General features: G+C 43.2%; 1 protein-coding gene across 11 annotated transcripts in view; it reads right to left on the bottom strand.

Moving 5' to 3' along the window:
- Nucleotides 1–19389, bottom strand: part of RBFOX1 (RNA binding fox-1 homolog 1) — a 1010377-nt gene that overhangs the window by 57247 nt on the left and 933741 nt on the right. For all 11 annotated transcript variants that reach the window (XM_046668733.1, XM_046668741.1, XM_046668738.1 and 8 more), the window contains one exon: nucleotides 3933–4065. In XM_046668733.1, the coding sequence (XP_046524689.1) occupies nucleotides 3933–4065 (133 nt within the window). The remainder of the gene's footprint in view (nucleotides 1–3932; nucleotides 4066–19389) is intronic.

The raw sequence follows: 19389 nt of genomic DNA, 5'->3' as shown, positions 1-19389 counted from the left end.
AGAGATGTAGGATCTGCCTGTGTACTCAGTACAAGCAAAGGGGACCTGGACCAAGAGAAGAGTATAGGCAGCTAAGGTCAATGATTACATCAACCTCAACAACAGTAGCTACAGGTCACTAAACACAAGTCACAGGGTAGACCTTACTAAGTTGTCACCTTAGTATGGTTCTCCCTATTTCATCCTCTATCAATCCTACAAGTTAACCTTCACTTTCCTGTTATGGTAACTGTATCTGAAGAGATTAAGTCAGCTACCCAGGGTAGTGTGAAATAGAATAGTGAGGCAATCTTTTCTACCCCGAAGTCCATGTCTTTATAGAACTGTAACAATCCTGCGGACTGTGTAGACACTAGCTTTCTAACTCATCACTCATTCTCACTTAAGGCTGGCAATCAATAGGGAGTTGGCTGGCTCAGTCTAGGGTTTTTCACTTATTCTTAGGGCCCTCCGTGGTCCCAGAGAAGAGCCCCCTGACACACTCCCCAGGAATGTTCATGCACTAATATCCTAAGAAGTTTCGATTTAACTACATGAGAAAGAAGAAGATAGGGCCTCTCCATAGCCTATTTTCTATAGTTGCTAGGAGGGTCTTCAGAAAATATCAGGATGTGGAGGAGAAAACCAAATCAATAAAAGGAAATGGATGAATGTAAGGGCCTTCTTGGTGAGTCCTCCTGTACGACTATCTTGATGTTGGATTCCTCGAAGGGTCCTCCAAGGCTTCACAAAGGTAGCCACAGAGATCCTGTGGGATTTTTTATTTCAATCTCCCAGAAAAAAAAATATGGAAGCCATACATGGGCACAGAATGAATGATACATTTTGCTTGGGATTTTTGTAACTAAGTATATCCATCTTGGATACTTCACGAAGAACAGAGGTTTAGGTTGGCAGTTAGACATGTCTTCAACTGGGGACAGTGGGAAAAATAAATTCTTCCTTAATAAATGCAGTTTGCTAAGTAGAAAATATGGAGATTGCTGAGTGTGAGACAGAACAGGGCAATTTAGGAAATTATTGGACTTAAATGTGTCCTATACTTCTCTTCCTGGAAGCCGTCTCTAAACATCTAAGCTGGGCTAACAGTCCTTTCTTGGCGCTCACACGACACCGTACCTTATCGCTTACCATGCTTCCCACATTTATTGAAATTGTCAGCTTATGTGGCCCCCCCCTGCCCCCAATTGGAAGAAACACCTCTGAAGGTACCATTTGCTTCAGCATCCTTAGTGTACAACAGTGCATGGAACACGATAGATGCTAGGTCAATGGGCATTAAGCTGAAGCAGACTGGAGTAAAGACGTTAGTCAAATCTAGAAATCTTTCCCCAAAGGACTTTGGAGAAAAAAGATTACAGGAAATCTGCAAGACCTCCTGGATCACCTGAATCCTGAGAATGTCACTTCCTGGAAACAAGAGTGGATTTCCAACCTCTTTGCTACTTGCTTCCACTCAACACAAGCTCAGGGCCCTCCTCTGGCCAGTCTCTGCTCTGGTCCTTTCCAAGTGAGCTGTACTCCTGTGGTCTCCTTTAGCCTAAGACAAATAATCCAGAGGAACAGGGAAACCTTCATTTAAGATGCTGGGTGCACGCTTTTTCATTTGGTGCCCATGCAGTCCAGCCAGTTGGTAATCCAGCCAAACACCTGGGCAAACTAGTTGCATTTTTGACCAGCACATTGTCCTCAGAGAACCTGAGGACATGGACACACACCCCTCCTCCTTCTCCCGTCTTGAGAATTTTATCTTACTACTAAGCGTGGTTTCAGAATTCCAGTCATAATATTGTCAGCAAAGAGGCACGATCCACTATTATAACCAAAATGATTCGGAATATCGCTGGAATATTAAAATTAAATCACGTCCGAAGCAGTCACAAACACACTGTTTCACCATTTGGAGATGGCGGGGGTCTCTCCCTGGTGAACGTGGCATTAATTAGTTATGCATGGTTATTCCCGGCAAAGAGCAAGTTCATTATAAGTTAGCAAATTTCAATTTTACAGCAGGTGTGTGATTCTGAGATTTTTACAAATTGTTCATGTGAGGATAAGCCATATAATTTTACTTTATTTTTTTCTGTTCAATATAGTAGTGAGATACTGAGGGTACAAAGACAGAAAAGCTACAATTACCATCCACTAACATGAGATAATGATTTTCAGACAAACTAATGTGGTATAAACATGCAATTTTGCATTTATGGCTTATGAATCTTGCTTTAGTAATTACATGAGCCTAGAGGGTAACTTGTTTTTTTTTTCCCCCCTTCATAACTCATTATGTGACTGTGGGAATAACAAATCTTTATTTCTGCATTTCTGGATCTATAAAATGGGCTTAATACTGTGGGACTGGAGACAATGATCACAGTGTCAATGATTTCTCATATCGTATGATAGATATATAAGGCTTACGACATGCAGATGCATTATTTTGGAGGGTGGGAAGAATTTAGGGCCAATTCATCCTTGGTTTATTTTTATCCATCATATTTCCCGTAATTTTTTTTTTTTTGCTGTTGTCCCCTAAGAAGCTCAGAATTGACTCAAGTCTAATGATGACACAAGAAACGATGGACGTTTTCTTCTTTCTCTGCCTATATAATCCCTTTCTGATGATGTCATCTAGTTTCATTTCTTTATATTCTTAACTTTGTCTCATTACATTCGTTTTTGAAACACTTCAAATGCTTTCTTTGGAATGGGTGAGATACGAATAAATAATGAAAGAAGAGAGTTTCCCTTTGCCATCAGCATAATAGAGAGATGATCTAGGCTAATTCAGGCTTTCTAAAAGATTTATAAACAACGGGGCTATAAAAAATGCATTTAACCCTTTTCACATAGTCCTGAATAGAGCTATATTCTCTCTACAGACCAGAAAGCCAGTCATTGGCCAGTGAAGCCTTGTGCCAGATTGTCGCGGGCACAGCTGAGATATCCTTAGAGCAGCACTGTTGACATTTGGGACCCGAGAACTCTGTGTTGGGGTGGGAGGAGGGGCTGTCCTGTGCAGTGTAGCTGTTTAGCAGCATCCCTGGCCTTTACCGACTAGATGCCATCACCCCTTCCTGCTCCTGTTGTGACAACCCAAAATGTCTCCAGACATTCCAAATGTCCCCTGAAGTCCATTGCCTTAGAGACATCCCTCTCTTCCTGACTCCAGGGATGCCAGAATGTTCTAGAAGGATCCCTAACAGGAAGGCAGAAAGGGTAGCATTTCAGGATTGCAGCCCACCCACACCAGTATCATTTCAAAAAATAATTTTGAGCATTCACCACCATTCCTTGATATTCACTTGGCAATGCCAAAGGCCATGCACAGTAAGACAGAACTGGCAACGGGGAACGAATCAATTTGCATTTTCCTTCAGAGGGGAAAGGAAGACAAATGCCATTTTGGAAAATCCAACTAAAACGGTCTTAATTCCAATTTCATTGAACTTTAAGAGTTTGCATTTGACTCCACACCTAATTTTCTCTTCTCAGCCAAAGGTTCATAAACCTTGAAGCGCAAAGTGTCTTTGGGGTGGGGAACAAGACCACCTCAGCGAGTTTTATGTTTGAAAACCTCAGGTCCCTCCACGGACAGATTCAAGGGGCAAATGTGATCCAACCTCCTTAATAACCAGATGTTTGCAATCATCCGAAATACATCTTTGGCTGTAACCGTTTCTCTGTTCTCCAGCATTCAGTCTCAAAGAGAATTTACATAACAACATGTGACATGTAGAATGCTTAAAGGCACCAACCATGACAGGACAAATTACACTCATTTTTCAATACTCTTTGCAAGGTGCTCCACTGCAGGCGCGCGCCGGGCTGCATGCTGGGGAGGTTCTGGTGGGACAGTCAAGACCAGCATGCGCTCGCAGACAGGAGGGGGCTGGTGCAGGGAGGCCCGCCCGGGAGGCTGCCCCGCTTACCCGCCGTAGGCCGGGATCGGGGGCGGCGGCGCCGCGGCCCGGAAGGTGTTGTACACGGTGCGGCCGCGGCCTCGCAGGTGCGCCCCTCGGTAGGCGGCCGCGGCGGTGGCAGCTGGATACGGGAAGCCTGGCACTACGGGACGAGAGGAGAGAGCAGAAAAAGGCTTTGAGACGCACGCCTGCCATTGAGGGAACCCCCGATTCAACCCTTCTCCCTGCTGGCCAAGGCTGGACACCTGCCCCAATGCTAGAGTCAAGGTTCTAAAGGTGGGCGGCAGGACGGAGGCCAAGGTCTGATTCCAGAGCATACGGGCTAGTTAAGACGGTGGTCCCTGTGCCCGAGAGAATATAGTAAATGACATTCACAAAGAATTCTTAGTAACAGGAGAAAAGCTCACTGCACAAACTTAAATTTCTAAAAAGGTGCATTGCAAGGTATATGTGCAGTGTGTTCCCAAACTGTCGTGTCTGTTATCTATCATCTACCTATCTGCAGACATACATATGCGCTCACATATCTATTGTGTCTAATATATATTTGTATATGTGTCTGAGCACACAGCATACTTAAGTGTGTATGTATATACATGTATATATACTGTGCATGTGTATACCTGCATATGCGTATTTAGATATGTGTATCTATGCATATTTATATTGCATGTGTATGTACGTCTGCATATAATTGTATATGCATATACACACATAGTTCTATGTTCATAGTTATCTGTGGGGCTGAACTGCATGACTAAGTGTTAGTTGTCTATTTATAGCTTTTCCCTATCTAGTTTTTATTTATTTTCCACATTTTCCTTTGTGTACATATATTGCTTGTTAAAAATCGTTAACCATAGTACTGTGTTCCTACAGACACATATATACATCCTAAGCATACGAACCCCTCATGCTCCAGGAAACAAATCATTACCAACGTCCCATCAGCCTCTTAACTGTTGATACAGTTTTTAAAACACGTACAACAACCACAAACAGAAACAGAGAAGTTTGGGAACTCAACTCTGAAGAGGGTGTGGGCAGGGTTTTCTTCCCTGGGGGAAAATTCTCTGAGCAGGATGACTAGGTGAGGAGGCTAGAGGGAAATCAAGCCTGATGCTTGAGACGCCTGATAATGAATTCTGTTGCCTCTGCCTAGGACCTCCTTCTCTCATCACAGGCAGATCCTAACCCATGAAGCCTTCAGGAAACCGCTTCTGTCTTCCGGCTCCTTCCCCTCCTCCACATCTCACAGTGCTCTCACTACGCTGACCTTGCTCGTCTCATCCCACTAAGCAGCAGACAGTGTTGCCCAAACTGCATCCCAGGGAGGGGATGCTTGTCTGGGAAAACACATTTGGGAAACCGCTATCCCAAGAGATCTGAATTAACGACTCAGAAAGCCCCACCGTGAGGGAAGTGCTCTAACGTGGATAACCCAGCACACCCAAACTTCATTTTTCCAGCAACCCTTTATTTTGCAGAACACCCAACCTCTCATGGGGCCTGGGTTTGGAGAAGAGGCGAGCCAGTCATTTGTAAAGTTTTCTCTCTCCAATTAGTCTGCAAGCTCCTTGAGGCTCCCTCCATATCCCATTTGTCTTTGCATCTCCCTGTGCCTCCCCAAGTCAGCAGAAGACCCGCTTTTTCCACAGTAAGTTCTAAATATTGCACACTGGAATGAATGTAAGGATGGCTTAAACACCTGGACAAGGGCATGAAGTTGTGGGCTGTGGTCAGGCCAAATGTTTGACAGGCTATCCAGTAAACCTTCTCTCCTTGCTCCATTTTCTTCTCTCATGTCGCTTACCCAGCAGGGGCTTTGAGGATTCCAAGAGAGAGGGAGACAGGTGGAATGAACCAGGGTGGGATGGGTTTCCTCCCCATCCACAGCCCTCCCTACCCTGCTCCATCTCTCTTGCGTTTCCATACAGTCTGTGTATTGACATACAAGGCTGGGAAGGACACAGAGTTTCTTTTGGCTTGATGTAAACATAAGGGTTCACGAAGGCACTACAGTGAAAGCAGCTCTTTACCTTGGTTAACTCAGCACACCCAAACTTCGCTCTTTATTTTGAGGAACACCTAACCTCTCGCAAGGTGTTGCATTTCATCTTGTGCTATAGTTGTCTCCACTCTACATCCAAACTGCCAAGATGGGCCTTTCCCCTCCCTTCCATCGCCTTCAGGAGTAGAAACCTCCACTCCATCTCTTTCCATTCCCCCCAGAGTCCTTGGACAGAGGATGTTTGTAGTTGCATGATGGGTGGTAAGGGAGGGCGGGAGGGACAGGGAGGGGGGTTTCCCACAGAAGCCCTTCCCAATTCTATACCACCTCATGGAATTGCATGGACCAGAATGTAACCCTTGAACCTGAAGTGACAGACTGCCTGGCTATCATCTGGAATTCTCCGTGTGTTCTTGAATGGCGAACAGCTAGACTTCATGGATTCCACCATCTCTTTCTCTCACGATGCCAGTAAAATGCTAGGATTTTAGAACCAATCTAGAATGGCTTTATCTTTCCATCTGTGTCTGAGGTAACCGTACAGGTTATTTTTAACCTTTTTAAAAATTGTTGTTAGAAACAAACCATTCAGCTGTACTTAACTCTCGGCTTGCTAGCCCTTAGCACCCATGTTTCCTGGCTGGTGTTTTCAACTAATGTGCTTGAAGTTGTAGAGAGGTGTGAATCTTCATGGAGAAAGTGGGTAAATCCTAATATCATAAGAGCCCAAAAGTAATGAGATAGGAGATATCCGTGTCAGGACCGGGGAGAAAATGAGTGAGCGTGGTTTTGACTCCACCTCTTTCTTGCCACAGTTCAAATATTAAGTTTTCATAGGAACGCCCTGGATTTTGAAATAAAGAAAATGAAAAATTCACAATCTGGCAGAGCAGCTGGCTGCCTGTGTGAGGAAACACGGTAATTATGCTGACCCATTCATTATCGCCGGCTACCGTGCAGAGTGAGCGAGACAAGATCCCTCTCAGCGACAAGCAGGTTTTACAATAATTCTTGGAGGATTTAGATGTTGAGATATAACATGAAACAGAAGCTCAGCAGTAGAGCGAGGGGAGCTCAAGCTGCTGAAAGTGTAGAGCCAGGATTCCATTTTGAACCCCCTTTGCTACAGGGAGAAAACCTCCTTCCCGGGCAGGATAAGGTATTTAGAGGTCTTAATAGGAGGCTCTTCGGGCTCCTCCACGCAGGGCACAGTGGAGTTCTTATTTTGTTGAAAGAACGTGGGAAGGACCACAGACATCAACTTCTTGGGAGGCCCAGGACTCTTAGGCAAAACATGGAGATTCCCTAATTCATGCTTTGGACCAGAGGCTTCATGGAGAAAGTATGGGAGTCTCCTAGATGGATGGTTTGCTCAGCTATCTCTTTCTTGTTGCCAATCTAGAGCTGGCCAAGGGGTCTCTTTATGAAGTCTCCAGTTAGTCACTATGATGAATGAGCATTTCTTTTCACCTTCCTCCCTCCCTTTCTCCCTCCCTCCTTCCCTACTTCCTTCCTTCCTTCCTTCACACCATTACTCCTCTTCTGATCTCCTTCTGGAGAAGACTGCCATGAACCTCCCATGGTGTACTGGCAATTAAGTAGCTTGGGCCCCAGAAATGAAGAAGAAGGACTTTCGCTTTTGCTAGAATGCCAGCTCCATGAGAGCGGTGACCTCCATCTGTTCTGCTCACTGATATAGAAGAGTGCCTGGCACAGGCAGGTATCTGGTACATAACGTCATATGTGCGTGGAAACCCTCTGGTGATTAACCAATGCTAGTCTCCTTCTTTCTGAAGGAGTAGAAGCCCTTCTTCACCTTCCACCTTCCACAGCACTGTCCTCTATGCAAAGTGTCCTGCCCAGGATTTGCAAATAAACAGTATACAAATGATACAATTGGATCTCAGTCATGATCCTTATAAAAATAATTTCTACATCCATACTTATACTTGCTACATTGGCCCGGAAATAGCAACCAGACTTGGAATATGTGTGATTTCGTTAAAAAAAGGAGATGACTTGGATAAACGTGTTGGACTTGGAATTCTTGCGAACTCTCAATTCATTTAAATTCACTTTTATTGCTGCAGGGGTCAGAATTTGAAGATCAGTTTCTGGTTCTAGGGGAGAGCAGGACTCAAACATTCTCCCCAGACAGGGGGTATCTATCAAAAGACCTTCAGTCACATGGCTCCCTTCATATAGCCCCAGACAACGTTTTCTGGCAACCCAGCTAATCTCAGTCTCTGAATGCAATAAATGTGTGCAAGAAGAGACAAGTGGAAAATAACAATCTTTATAATCCCTAACTCGTCTGATTTGTCATTGGGCCTTTTGAGTTTCTCCCCTTCTCCATCAGAGGATTTCCCCCCCATGGCTGGTTTAAGACAGCCTGGCTCTCTTGCCACTAAGACAAATGGTCAATTTCAAGGGCAAAAAACCCACAATTGTTTGTTAAGCTTCCTTTAGACTCAAAGTGGGATGGAGGAAAATGATTTTTTTTACTTGCCTACCAGGTGCGCTGGCTTGTAGATGCTGGGACATGGTTAACTGCATATTTGAAGCAACTAGGTGGATAGAAGATTCAGACACAGATTAAACAAAACCCAAATGGCTTTCTCCTTGAACCACATAGAAAGAAGATGTCTTAATAATGTGCTTACTTTGTGGCATGACACTTATCCTTTGTTGAGTGAAAGTTATCATGTCATCTATCAATGCCCCAGTCTAGGAGCTTGGATCCAGTAAGTGGGCAATAAATGTTTAATAAATCCAATGCAAAATGCCAAATGAAACTTACAATGTCCTCTCCATTTCTGGAATGGAGTAAATCAATGTTAATAAAAGTCGTAAACCTGTCATCTTGTCTCATATTTGTAAATGCCTCTTTGTTAATTAAAGAACAATGTGAGAAAGAAAAGACACCAAATTGTAGGCATTTCTGAACCTCAGCACTGGAGTTTGATTTTTTTCTAATTGAACTTCAAGTTCGTAAACATGTAAACAGACCATCATTGGAAAACAATGGAAAGTATTCAGGTTGCTTTGTGGATACAGTATAAATCTTTAGTTCTTGGCATGAGGGAGACAAGGGAGGGAAAAAAAACCATAGGTTCATTATACTGGAAAGGTTCCCTCTTAAGCCTTATCCAGCATGAATCAAAGTGAAAAATCTGGTATCATTGCAACGAAAATTGGATTTAGCTCATAAGCTAAAAATGAGTTTCTCTCGAAGAAAACAGGACGAGAGCTTTTGGAGCAAATACCAATTGCGCATCTTGTTGACACATCAGCATTGCCAGCCCACCCACTCCCAACCTTCAGCTAGATTTATACCCAGAGCCTATTTTGGGGGAGGTTAACGGAGTAACCATCTCAGTTCACGGGAATGAGGAGTTGTATACCGTGGAACTCAATGAAATGGAAACTTCAGAGATGTAACAAGAGGCAGGCTGTGACGTGCTCAAGAATCAAAGCAAATCAACATTTTTAAACGGAAAATGTGTGGGTGTATCAAGCAGCCAAATGGGCCATTTACCAAAGTGTCAACTGCTTACTGCCTGTCTCCCCCTCCAAGACAAAGCCCCTACCTCCCACCTTCTCTGAGCTCTGCATTCAATGTATTTACAGTGACGAACGCGCGTTTTCCCCCTTCCGTCTCCTTTTTTACGAATATGGTGCTTACCTTCAGAAATAAACACAAATGAGATCATCTCACCAGCCTGGAAATCCCAAGAGAAGAAACACAAAACCAGGGGAAAATACTTGAGGGTTATAAACTGCATATTAAAGTTTTAGAGCTCTGGGAGAGATGGAAGAATAGCAGATGCAAAAGCCGACAGGGGGGCAGATTCAGCATCAAAGCCATAAAAATATACAACCGCTTTAATGGGCAATTATTCTTTGCATTCGTGCGCTGGCTTGAATTTGCATGAGGTTGCCAGATGCCCTGGAAAAGGTGTGCCATCAGAACGGATGAGGGGGCTCTCTCTTTCTCCTCCTCCTCCTCCTTCTTTGCTCCATAATGCCACTTCCCCCTACTCTTTGAGCATTTGAAGACTGAGAGATGTTCATGCTAATTTGGGGTTGAATTGTTCTGTGAGTAATTTATGGTAGGAAATATTCACTTACACAATTCTGGGGGTGCAGACGCGCTTTCAACAGCAGGTTCATGGTTCTGCAGGATTCCCCTTGGGGGATCTCCCACTCCATGTGCTGGACCATAAATTAAGAAGTCGTATAATAGGTAACATACCCAGGCGAGATAAACAGCCAGCTATAGCTCAGTTTCAGAGGCAGAGCATTGTGTGATAAACATCACAATGGATTGTCCAAAAAAACAGAATTTTTTTCCAAGTGGCAAAAATGTTTGCTTATTTTTTCATAATGAATCTCAAAGGTACATCGAATAGGTTTGTAACACAGAAGTTATACACAATTAGGTCACTATCTTTAATTGACATTCAGTGGAAAATTTAACACGATGGAGCATATTTAGTTCTAGGTCAAAACAAAAGTGAAAAGCCTTCCAATTTTGTTAAAAATCAGTAATTTCAAAGTTTGGGAGAAAAAGGGGGTGTTCCATCCATTCAGTCATTCACGAAAAAACCAAAACGGTCACTTAATTTGTCGGAACCTCTGGTTCTCCTATTTACATATATTTATGCCTGAAACCCACATTTGGGATCGACTCTTGTTCCATTTTTAAATGCATGTTGATATTAAATACTGCTGTTTAGAAGTGAATAAATCTACACTTTGGACAAACAGTTCCTTACAGGACATCCTCATTTGAAATGCATTGAATAGGAAAACAAAAATTTCTAATTAATGTACAAGTCTAATCGCCATTCTCCACATGGAAGAGTAATTTTTCACTGTTCATTTGCTCGGTTTAATCTCAAAACTGACATAACAGAAACGCAATGTCCTATAAATCTCTGCTCATTTGTTTCTTTAATATTCATATTCCATTGAACTGCAGCTGCTTGTTGCTGCCGTCCATTACAACTTGCAAAAGTGTCGATAAAAATATTATGAAAGGCAAGATGTGTTTCTTCCCGGCTGCGCGTGCCATTTATTTGGGGGGAAAGACAATAAATGGCTCGTGGATTGTCCCCCCGGCCTGCTGCTTGGTGGCTGATTAGTGATTAATTACCTGGCAGCAAATTGACATGGCACGAGGAAATTGACACAGCCCTGATTAATTAACTTTTTATGGGCGGTAGTTACTCACAAAACATTGCGCACCATAATTGAATCTCTTTACATAACGTCATGGTACAAAAGTTTTAGTCGAATCCAAATTAGCCAGAAGTTTCTGGGCTGTTAGAGGTTTGATTAGGATGTGTCGAAGGAATTGGCAAGAACTTGAACTTGGAGAGAAATGCACGTTTTTGTAGGGAAAAAAGATGGTGACACTGTACTGGCTGGATTGCCCAAGCTGGATTTTTTTGACCTAAATCTTTGCTGGGTGAGGCTAAAATGCCTCATTCTCCTCCAGCCTCCTCTGGCTGCTGTTTCTCAGTTGCTTCTGCAGGTTATCTTTCCTTTGTTCAGTCTTAGAGACTGGTTGAGGTCTTAAGGAGGTTGAGTTGATTCCCTAATTCAAATCTTGGTTCCAACATCACCTCCTCCTCCCAGGGCCCTGCCTGTCAATCTCACTCCACTTCTCCTGACCTCACCACCGTCTCCATCATATCACTCCTTTTACTTTTCCTTCACTTATCAGTCTCTTACCACCTCATTTGATTGCAACTTCATTTTATATCTCTCTGTTGGGGTATCCTGAGGACTTTGTTTTGTGTCTCAAGCATCTAGAGGGTTACCCGATCAAGGTAATCCCTGAAATGTGTGTTGATGCTATTGTCAGATAAACTCACAATGCCCTGGTAGTTCAGTAACAGAGGAAAAATGGGTGATGGTCCTTGAACCTGTAAGAGGTGCTGAGATGTTTATGAAGGAAGCATATTCCAAGACTGATAAGTAAATGACAAACAGTAGAATATACTGGAGTATATGAGGAAGCCATTTGGGCTAACACTAATCCGGCCTGACCTTGTTTTTCCAAAAGGGGCTACGTGGCATGTTGAACATGGATTGTATATCTGCCTTGAATATTTACTATGTCCTAAAGACAAGAACAATGCCCTTAAAGATAAGGATGTAACTTCCCCCACCGGGCATCTCTCTCTAAACTAAGGATTAATTGCTGACCTGCTGCGCTAACCTTGGACCACCCACCTTGTGACCACTGACCTGCTGTGCTGGCAAAGTGATCTTGTGACTATTTGAAAAGGGACATTCCAATCATACGCGATACATGCTCTTTGATGGTGTATAACCACTCTGTACACTCCACTTCTTTGGAGTGCTCCATTCCTTTGTCAAAGAACTGTTCTGGGCTATATGGTCCTCAGGGTTGGCTCATAATAAACTCAACCCAATTTTGATTTATAGATTGGTTATGAATTATTTGCATCGACAAGAGAAAGTCTGGTTTAGTGAGGACATTAGTGACAAGGGACTCTGGACCTCACCTTCTAAAAGTCAGGAAGTGGTAACTGGAATAACGCAAGCAAAGACGTGATTACAGTGGTCAAAATTCCAACCTCCGTTACTCCATTATTGGATGGAGGAGATTCAACTGTATGATATAACAGCTACCATTTGCTAACACTTGCTAATCACCCAACCCACCAATTAACCCACTAACTCTTCACAAAACCACAAGAACCATGTATTATTGCTATATTCACTTTCCTGGGGAGGAAAGGAAGACACACAACAACTCAGAAACTCACCCAATGATCTGAACCCAAGCAGCCTGACATGAGAACCTACCCTCTTGTCTATTGTCCACCAAGGCAGCTAGGACGAAGTTATCCCACGGCAGCTCTGGGCAAAAACTTCTCCTTCCCCTCTCTCTATACTCCTCAGAGGCTCTCAGTTTTTATTTCCCTCCTATTGCCTTTACAAGCTGCTACATCATCTCCCTACATCCATAGCACATCCAAGAGAACCAGCCCCAATTCATCATGGACTGAGTTAATTTGCAGGGGAATCTGCTGACAAGCCTCCCTGAGACCTCAATATGCTCCTTGTTGGGGGCAGGGGGTAGAAGTGGAAGGGGGGGCACGTGCCATTTCTTCTCTTCTATATTTATGTTCTGAGATTTCAAGACACCTGGAAGGGCTTTGCTCCTTTTCTGCTAATTGGATACAGGCCATGGGGATCACTATTGATTTATGTTCCTGATAAGATTCCAAGGCAAGCTGTTTCCCTTCTCCACTGGGGTTTATCTCCACATCTGGACGTGAGCCAGGAGGGTGGTATACAATCCCAAAATGTTGGGGAAATGGACTCTTCCAGCGATGGGGACCTGGGTTACATTAGTCTGAGGTTACACACACAAACCTAATTACTGTCAAAGTAATGAGCTCCCGATGACTAAATTCAACTAGAAATTTTCTCTAAGATTTGGTGAAGAAGCTTTCATAAGATTTGGGAGTGTTGCGCTTTTTTCCATCTACTTGCAATTTGTTAATATTGTTATGAAATATCACTTGACTCGCAACTTGGTTAGAAATAAATCTCTCCTTCAGGAGGAAAAGAAATGAGTCATCTAGGAAAATAAAAATAAACTAAATGCAATGAACACACAGGGACTTATTCTGAACAGCAAGTCTGGTGTTCCTGAAGCAGAAATGTTTCCTAACTTACAAACAAATTCAAAAAACCGCAACAAAACCCACGCACAACGCTCACATACGTGAATGTGCTTTCACCGTTTAGGTCTTTGTGACTTTGAATGAGGATAGCAGCCTGGGGTTTTAACTAACTGCCAGGTTCTTCCTGTTTACCTCCTGAAGTTAGCTGCCATCTCCTTTCTTCCAGATTACAAATGGTCGGGTTAGTCCAACCGACATGGGGCGAATGCCATGGCTGCTGAATGAGCAGTGATATGCTTTCACTGTGCAGAAGACATATTTGTGATCTGTCTACTCACAGGTATTGACAATACCCCCCTGGGCAGGATTTTGGTAACATTTCATTCAGCAAAAGGAGAATGAATCTCAATCTCGGAGCGTTTAACTTGGCAGAACGGCAGAAGGCATTTGCAAAGGTGCTTTCCATAGTTGGAAGGAATGGTGAAGACAGACAAAGCTGTGAGATGTTGAGATCTATTTTAATTTGGACGAAGCGATTTGCCATAACCTATTGGTTTGACAAAACCTGTACCGGTATCAATTTAGCTTTTTGCAGGCAGCCGTGGAAAAAAGCAAATAATTTATATAAATAATTACTTTATCGAGTGCATATACACAGTAAAGGTTCAATTGTTAAATCATTCATGATCTAGCTAACAGCTGGCTGAAACAGCAAGCTCGGTGAATTGCCTCTCCAGGTAGGAAACAGGGCAAGTGTGATAAATTAGCTTCCTTATGCTGCACTGGATTTCCCAGGGTTCTCTAGGGCTGCTGCAACTTCTGAACATGAGGCCCTTAGAGGGGGTTGGCGGTGGCTCACGGGGTGGGGACATGATGCAAATGCCATCGTTCGTTTCACTTCCAGCCATCGCTGTGGGTCTATCTAGCTGCTCGGTCCCCTTGGAGGCCATCTGATTTTGAGAGTCAGCTTCCAGACTTGAAAGACTGAGTCTTGATCCTTTGAGCAACACCCCAATCAAACTTGGGTGCCATCTGGACCTGCCTCATATCTGAGCTGGAGCCCTCCTGAAACCCCAAAAGAACAGACTGAAAGAGAACCATTCAGAAATAGTCCAACTGTCCAGTCACTAGACTAATATAAACCTTCCAAACCAGCTTCTTTGATGAACTTTCAAAAGGACCTGGAGAAGATGGCTTCTAAGAAAGAAAGGAAAGGTACAGCCATCTGTTTGAGGAGCTACAATGCCTCATTTAATGCTCACAGGCAAGTAGGTATTCATGAATATGTTCATGGCGGAGGCTTGGCCAAGGTCGCGCCATGAGTGTACCACGGCAATTTAGACCCAGCTCTGCCTGAATCCAGCTCTTCTCACTAATCACTTGTTGCTCGAGGAGAATTTTGTAAAACCAATACGAGGGACTAGGATGTGCCAGCAAGAAATGATCTCTGGGAATTGTTTCTTAGATCCGTGTAACAATTACCAAGGGTGTGGATGATACATATCCTCGGGCAGGTGTGCCTATAGAGATGGTTCTTGTACGTTTATTTGATTTTACATAAAAAGCAATTAGGCATCAAGAGCCTACATTGCATGCAAACAAAGCCCACAGAGACGGATCTAAAATACGTGATGTCTTATTTGGTCCTGAAAACTGCATTTTGTTAACGTTCCCCCCCAAGTTCTACAGTAGCAATAAAATAGCTTTTGGTGTGATCGTACTTTTATGTAAATAAAAACATGATTTAAGAAAATGGTGGTTTTGGAGTTCTTAGTGAAGTGAGTGTTTAAATTACCGTGTTTAAATGAACTATGACAGGCTCGTTTCACTCTTTTCCTTCCAATGGGAGGCAAGCTCGGCTTCCTTTCATTTACCTTTGCACTGCATGGGAAGATTTGCTTTTGAAGATAAAACAGGCAAGGGAAGAGGGGGCTGCCTCTGTGGTTGGACATGTTCCTACACAAGAAGCACCAAGAACCCCCACCCCAGGACTTGAATTGGATGAGTGTCATTGGATGTTCTTATTCCGCTAAGATCCTAAGATGCCGCTCCCAGCTCTGCAGTCTTGGAGAAAGCTCAGTTTGCAAAGCTTGGTCCCCTAGGAATGCACACTTGCTCCATTGCATCAAGCTGCCCTCCTTCCGTATTCTAGAGCTGGATTCAGCTGGATAGTCTTATCTTTGGCTCCTGCAAATTTCATGTTCAGAAATCTGAACTCAGAATATGTTTTTTTTTCCATGTTTAAATCCACATTAGTTTGAAAAAGCAAATGAAGTGCAGATGAGTGCTTAAAAAGATAAACTCTTAAAATAAGCTTCTCAACCCACGGAAGGATTTCCCTCTCGCCCCTGCCAAGGGCCGGAGGAATGTGGGCATGGTCGAGGAGTTCAATGAGGGAGCTGCACATGGAAGTCTGTTGATCCTCTTGAAAAATGTGAGCATTAAAAAGAACTTTCTGTCAATGCTATCACAGGACTTGGGGTTCCCAGGGAATTTCCCCAGAAGAACTGCCTCGCTGCTTTTTAGAGGCATCTCATCTCAGCCTTGTTCTCTGGCTGTGTGCGTGCTGAATCCCAGGGCAACGTAGTTTATTGTTTTAATATCTGTCTGACACAAAGCAAACCATCCTCTGGTGACTCCTTATCTGTCATATGTATTTCTGTGAAAGAAATATCAAGACAAATAAGATGTTTGGGGGCACACCACGGGATGGTAGTTCTCGCAATTGGCAGCCTTTTGCAGAAGTGAGGCCCCCATCTGAAGAAGACAAAAGTCACCACTCGGCATTGAGATTAATAACCAAAGTGCCGGGAGAGCGAGATAGTCGCCTGAAATGTAGCTTCTTTGCAGATTCTCCCTTTAAAGGACTGAGGGTGTTCCACTAGTATATTTTTTTTAATTTTCCTGAAATTGGTTAAAAAAAAAGGGAACAAAACAGTAACAACAAAGTGGTCTATGATTGTGATTCAGCCACTGGAACCAGAGACATCGATGAAGGAGCTAAGCCAGTTGGAGCGGTAATGGCGGGGATTGAAAATTCACATAAACCTGTTCTGAAAGCTGGTGCCCAGGTGGAATAACTCAGTTAACAGAAGAGCTAGTAAAAACCTCTTACAGACCACCTGCTAACAAATCAGAGCTATGCTGGGCCATGGGACAGCAGGGCAGATAAAGCAAAGCAAAGCAATGGTGCTTCAGTGATGGAGAAAGAATGGGTCCTGGAGTTCATCAGTCAGTCATGGTGGCTGGACAGCTGCGCCCACCCGTGGACACTCACTGTTCATTAAGTCAGGCATGTGCTATGATTGAGGCGACAGGCAGAGGATGGCACACAGTCAAAATCTCTCCATCCACAGGTTCAACGAGGGAAATAGGATCTCAGAAGCCGAATGTGTCTATCTATAGTGCAGAATAATGGGGAGAGCAGTGGTATTGATTCACCTACCAAGAGGTATTCAAATGGCAGTGTTCACAGTCGGTATATCTTCTGTTGGGTATGGCCTCCCCAAAACCCCTATGAGTAAAGTGTTTGCAATTCTGAGACCTTAGCATTATATATCTCTCTGTTATCTGTCTCATCCACAAGAATGTAGGCACTATAGAGGCCAACTTGCGGATGTCTTGTTCATGGAGTATTTGCAGTGAACAGAATGGTACCTGGTATATGGAAAGAACTTAATAAAAACTGGTTGAATGACATAATGCATTTTCACCCCGCTCTCTCATCAAAGGACTGATAAAATGAGTAAAGAATGAATTATTTCAGGGGTGGTGACAGAGGGAACACAGGTCTGCTGTCACCATAACAGTGAGCCACAGACATGGGAAGAGTGAGGCGCTGATGTTTGGCTAGAAAGATCCAGTCTGGAGGGCCTTGCAGACCAGCATTGTTGGAATTGTGCAGGAGGAAACAGAAGCAGCCCGGGCAGAGGACAAGGATCCCGGGTAAGTCAATAAAGTCTCACCGCTTTTCCCAGGGAAACTGAGGCAGGTCTTAGAGAAGGCCAGCAGCACCAAAACACAGCCTCGAAATCCAGATTTGTTTGTCAGTTGCTTACTGCGAGAGCAAAACTAAGTCAATCCATTCTATCTAGACTGAATTTGTGTATCTATTTATGTATCGATCTGAATTTCTGTATCTCAACCGAACTTATGTGTATATCTTACTTTAATATGTACCCGAAGAAGGGTAGTCTCTTCATGTGCCTGCCTTACATTGTTTTAAAATGTGATAAAAGGGTAGAAAATGCGAAAGCTACATGCAAGGGCTCACCAAAAAGAAGTCTCCTTTTTATCTGCACCCCCAGGTAGCCAGCTGCCCTGTGTCCTGCCCTTTCGAATGAGAATGATGGCCTGACAAAGGATTTGGTGACCTATGGCCCTCTGGCTGAATCTGGCCTGAAAATTATTTTTGTAAATAAAGTTATATTGGAAGCACAGCCACCCCTATTCATTTATGTATTGTCTATGGCTACTTTCAAACTATAATGACAGAGTTGAGCAGTTGCAACAGAGACCAGACAGCCTGAAGGCTGGAAATATTTACTAGCTGGCCTTTTAAAGAACAATATTGCCAACCCCTGGCCAACAGATCAGATAGCGAAGGACTGCTTCTCCAGGAATCTTGGGATGGGAAGGAGAAGCAAAACCTTGGCTCGAAGGCAGGGGTTGGACAGCTGCTGAGAGGTTCCAGGTGACCACTCTCTGCTGAGACACTTCCAGGAACAGCGTAGATGGATGCTTCCATCTCTGGTGTGTAAATGTATAGACAGGGATGATGGAAGGCTTGGGATTCAGTTAATCTGGGCTCCAAGTTGATCCAGCTGGGTCACCTCCGACAAGTTCCTGAATTCCTCTAAGTCTAAAGTTTCTCATGTAAAAAGCAAGCGTAATAATCATCCCTATTTCATAGTTTTCTTGTGATGATTAAGTGAGAAAGTTCATGTGAAGGGCTTAGCAGAATGCCTGACATATGGTAGTTATTATTACTATCGTTGTTGTTGTTGTTATTGTTTTTATTATTTCAGGGCAGGAACTAAGGGTAAGGCCAGTTAGGCAATCACCTTGGGTGCAAACTTTAAGAAGAGGGGCACCAAAAACCCTGTAATCAAGATAAATCATATTTTAAGGCAATATTTTAAAAAGTTAAAATTATTATTAAAAAAATCTGTGATGAACAGACTATCAAAACTTAAAGAAAGAAGTGCTCTGCTGAGCCATATTGGATCCAGAAGCAAAAGAAAAATTAACATTCATCCTGTCTTTATAGGAATTTTTAATACGTTGATCACCATGAATTTTTTCCGTCAATTTCGATTCTCAAAAATATCGCGTTAAAATGTCATTTATACTGATGACTGAGTTTTTTGGAGCCTCTGTAAATTTTGTCTGAGGTGAGTCCCTCACTTGCCTCAGCTTCATCCAAGCATTGATTATTATTCTGTTAAGCAATCCTTCCAGAAAATATAAGAAAAAGTCTTCTCCGAGGGCACCGCAAAGCCCCGAGTTACTGGAAAGAGAGAGTGAAAGAAGACGCAGTTCTTTAAACGATGTGTCAGTAACACAATGACCTGTACGTGCACTTTCTATTAACTAAACTCATTCTACTGACGTTTTCTGTGTTTGGCAGAAGAAAGCAGAAGCCATAAATTAATTTAGGCTGTTCCTTCAATTATAGAAACCAATGGAAGATCCATCAATTACCTAAAAGTAGAACAATGCAGGCCTGATTTATGTATGTTTCTGCCACTTAAATCATTGTTTTATGAATTCCACACAATTACTT

This window comes from Equus quagga, chromosome 7 (assembly GCF_021613505.1).
Source record: "Equus quagga isolate Etosha38 chromosome 7, UCLA_HA_Equagga_1.0, whole genome shotgun sequence".
NCBI classification, from domain to species: domain Eukaryota; kingdom Metazoa; phylum Chordata; class Mammalia; order Perissodactyla; family Equidae; genus Equus; species Equus quagga.
The sequence above is the reverse complement of the archived record's forward strand: the minus strand, read 5'-3'. Positions and strand labels throughout refer to the sequence as shown.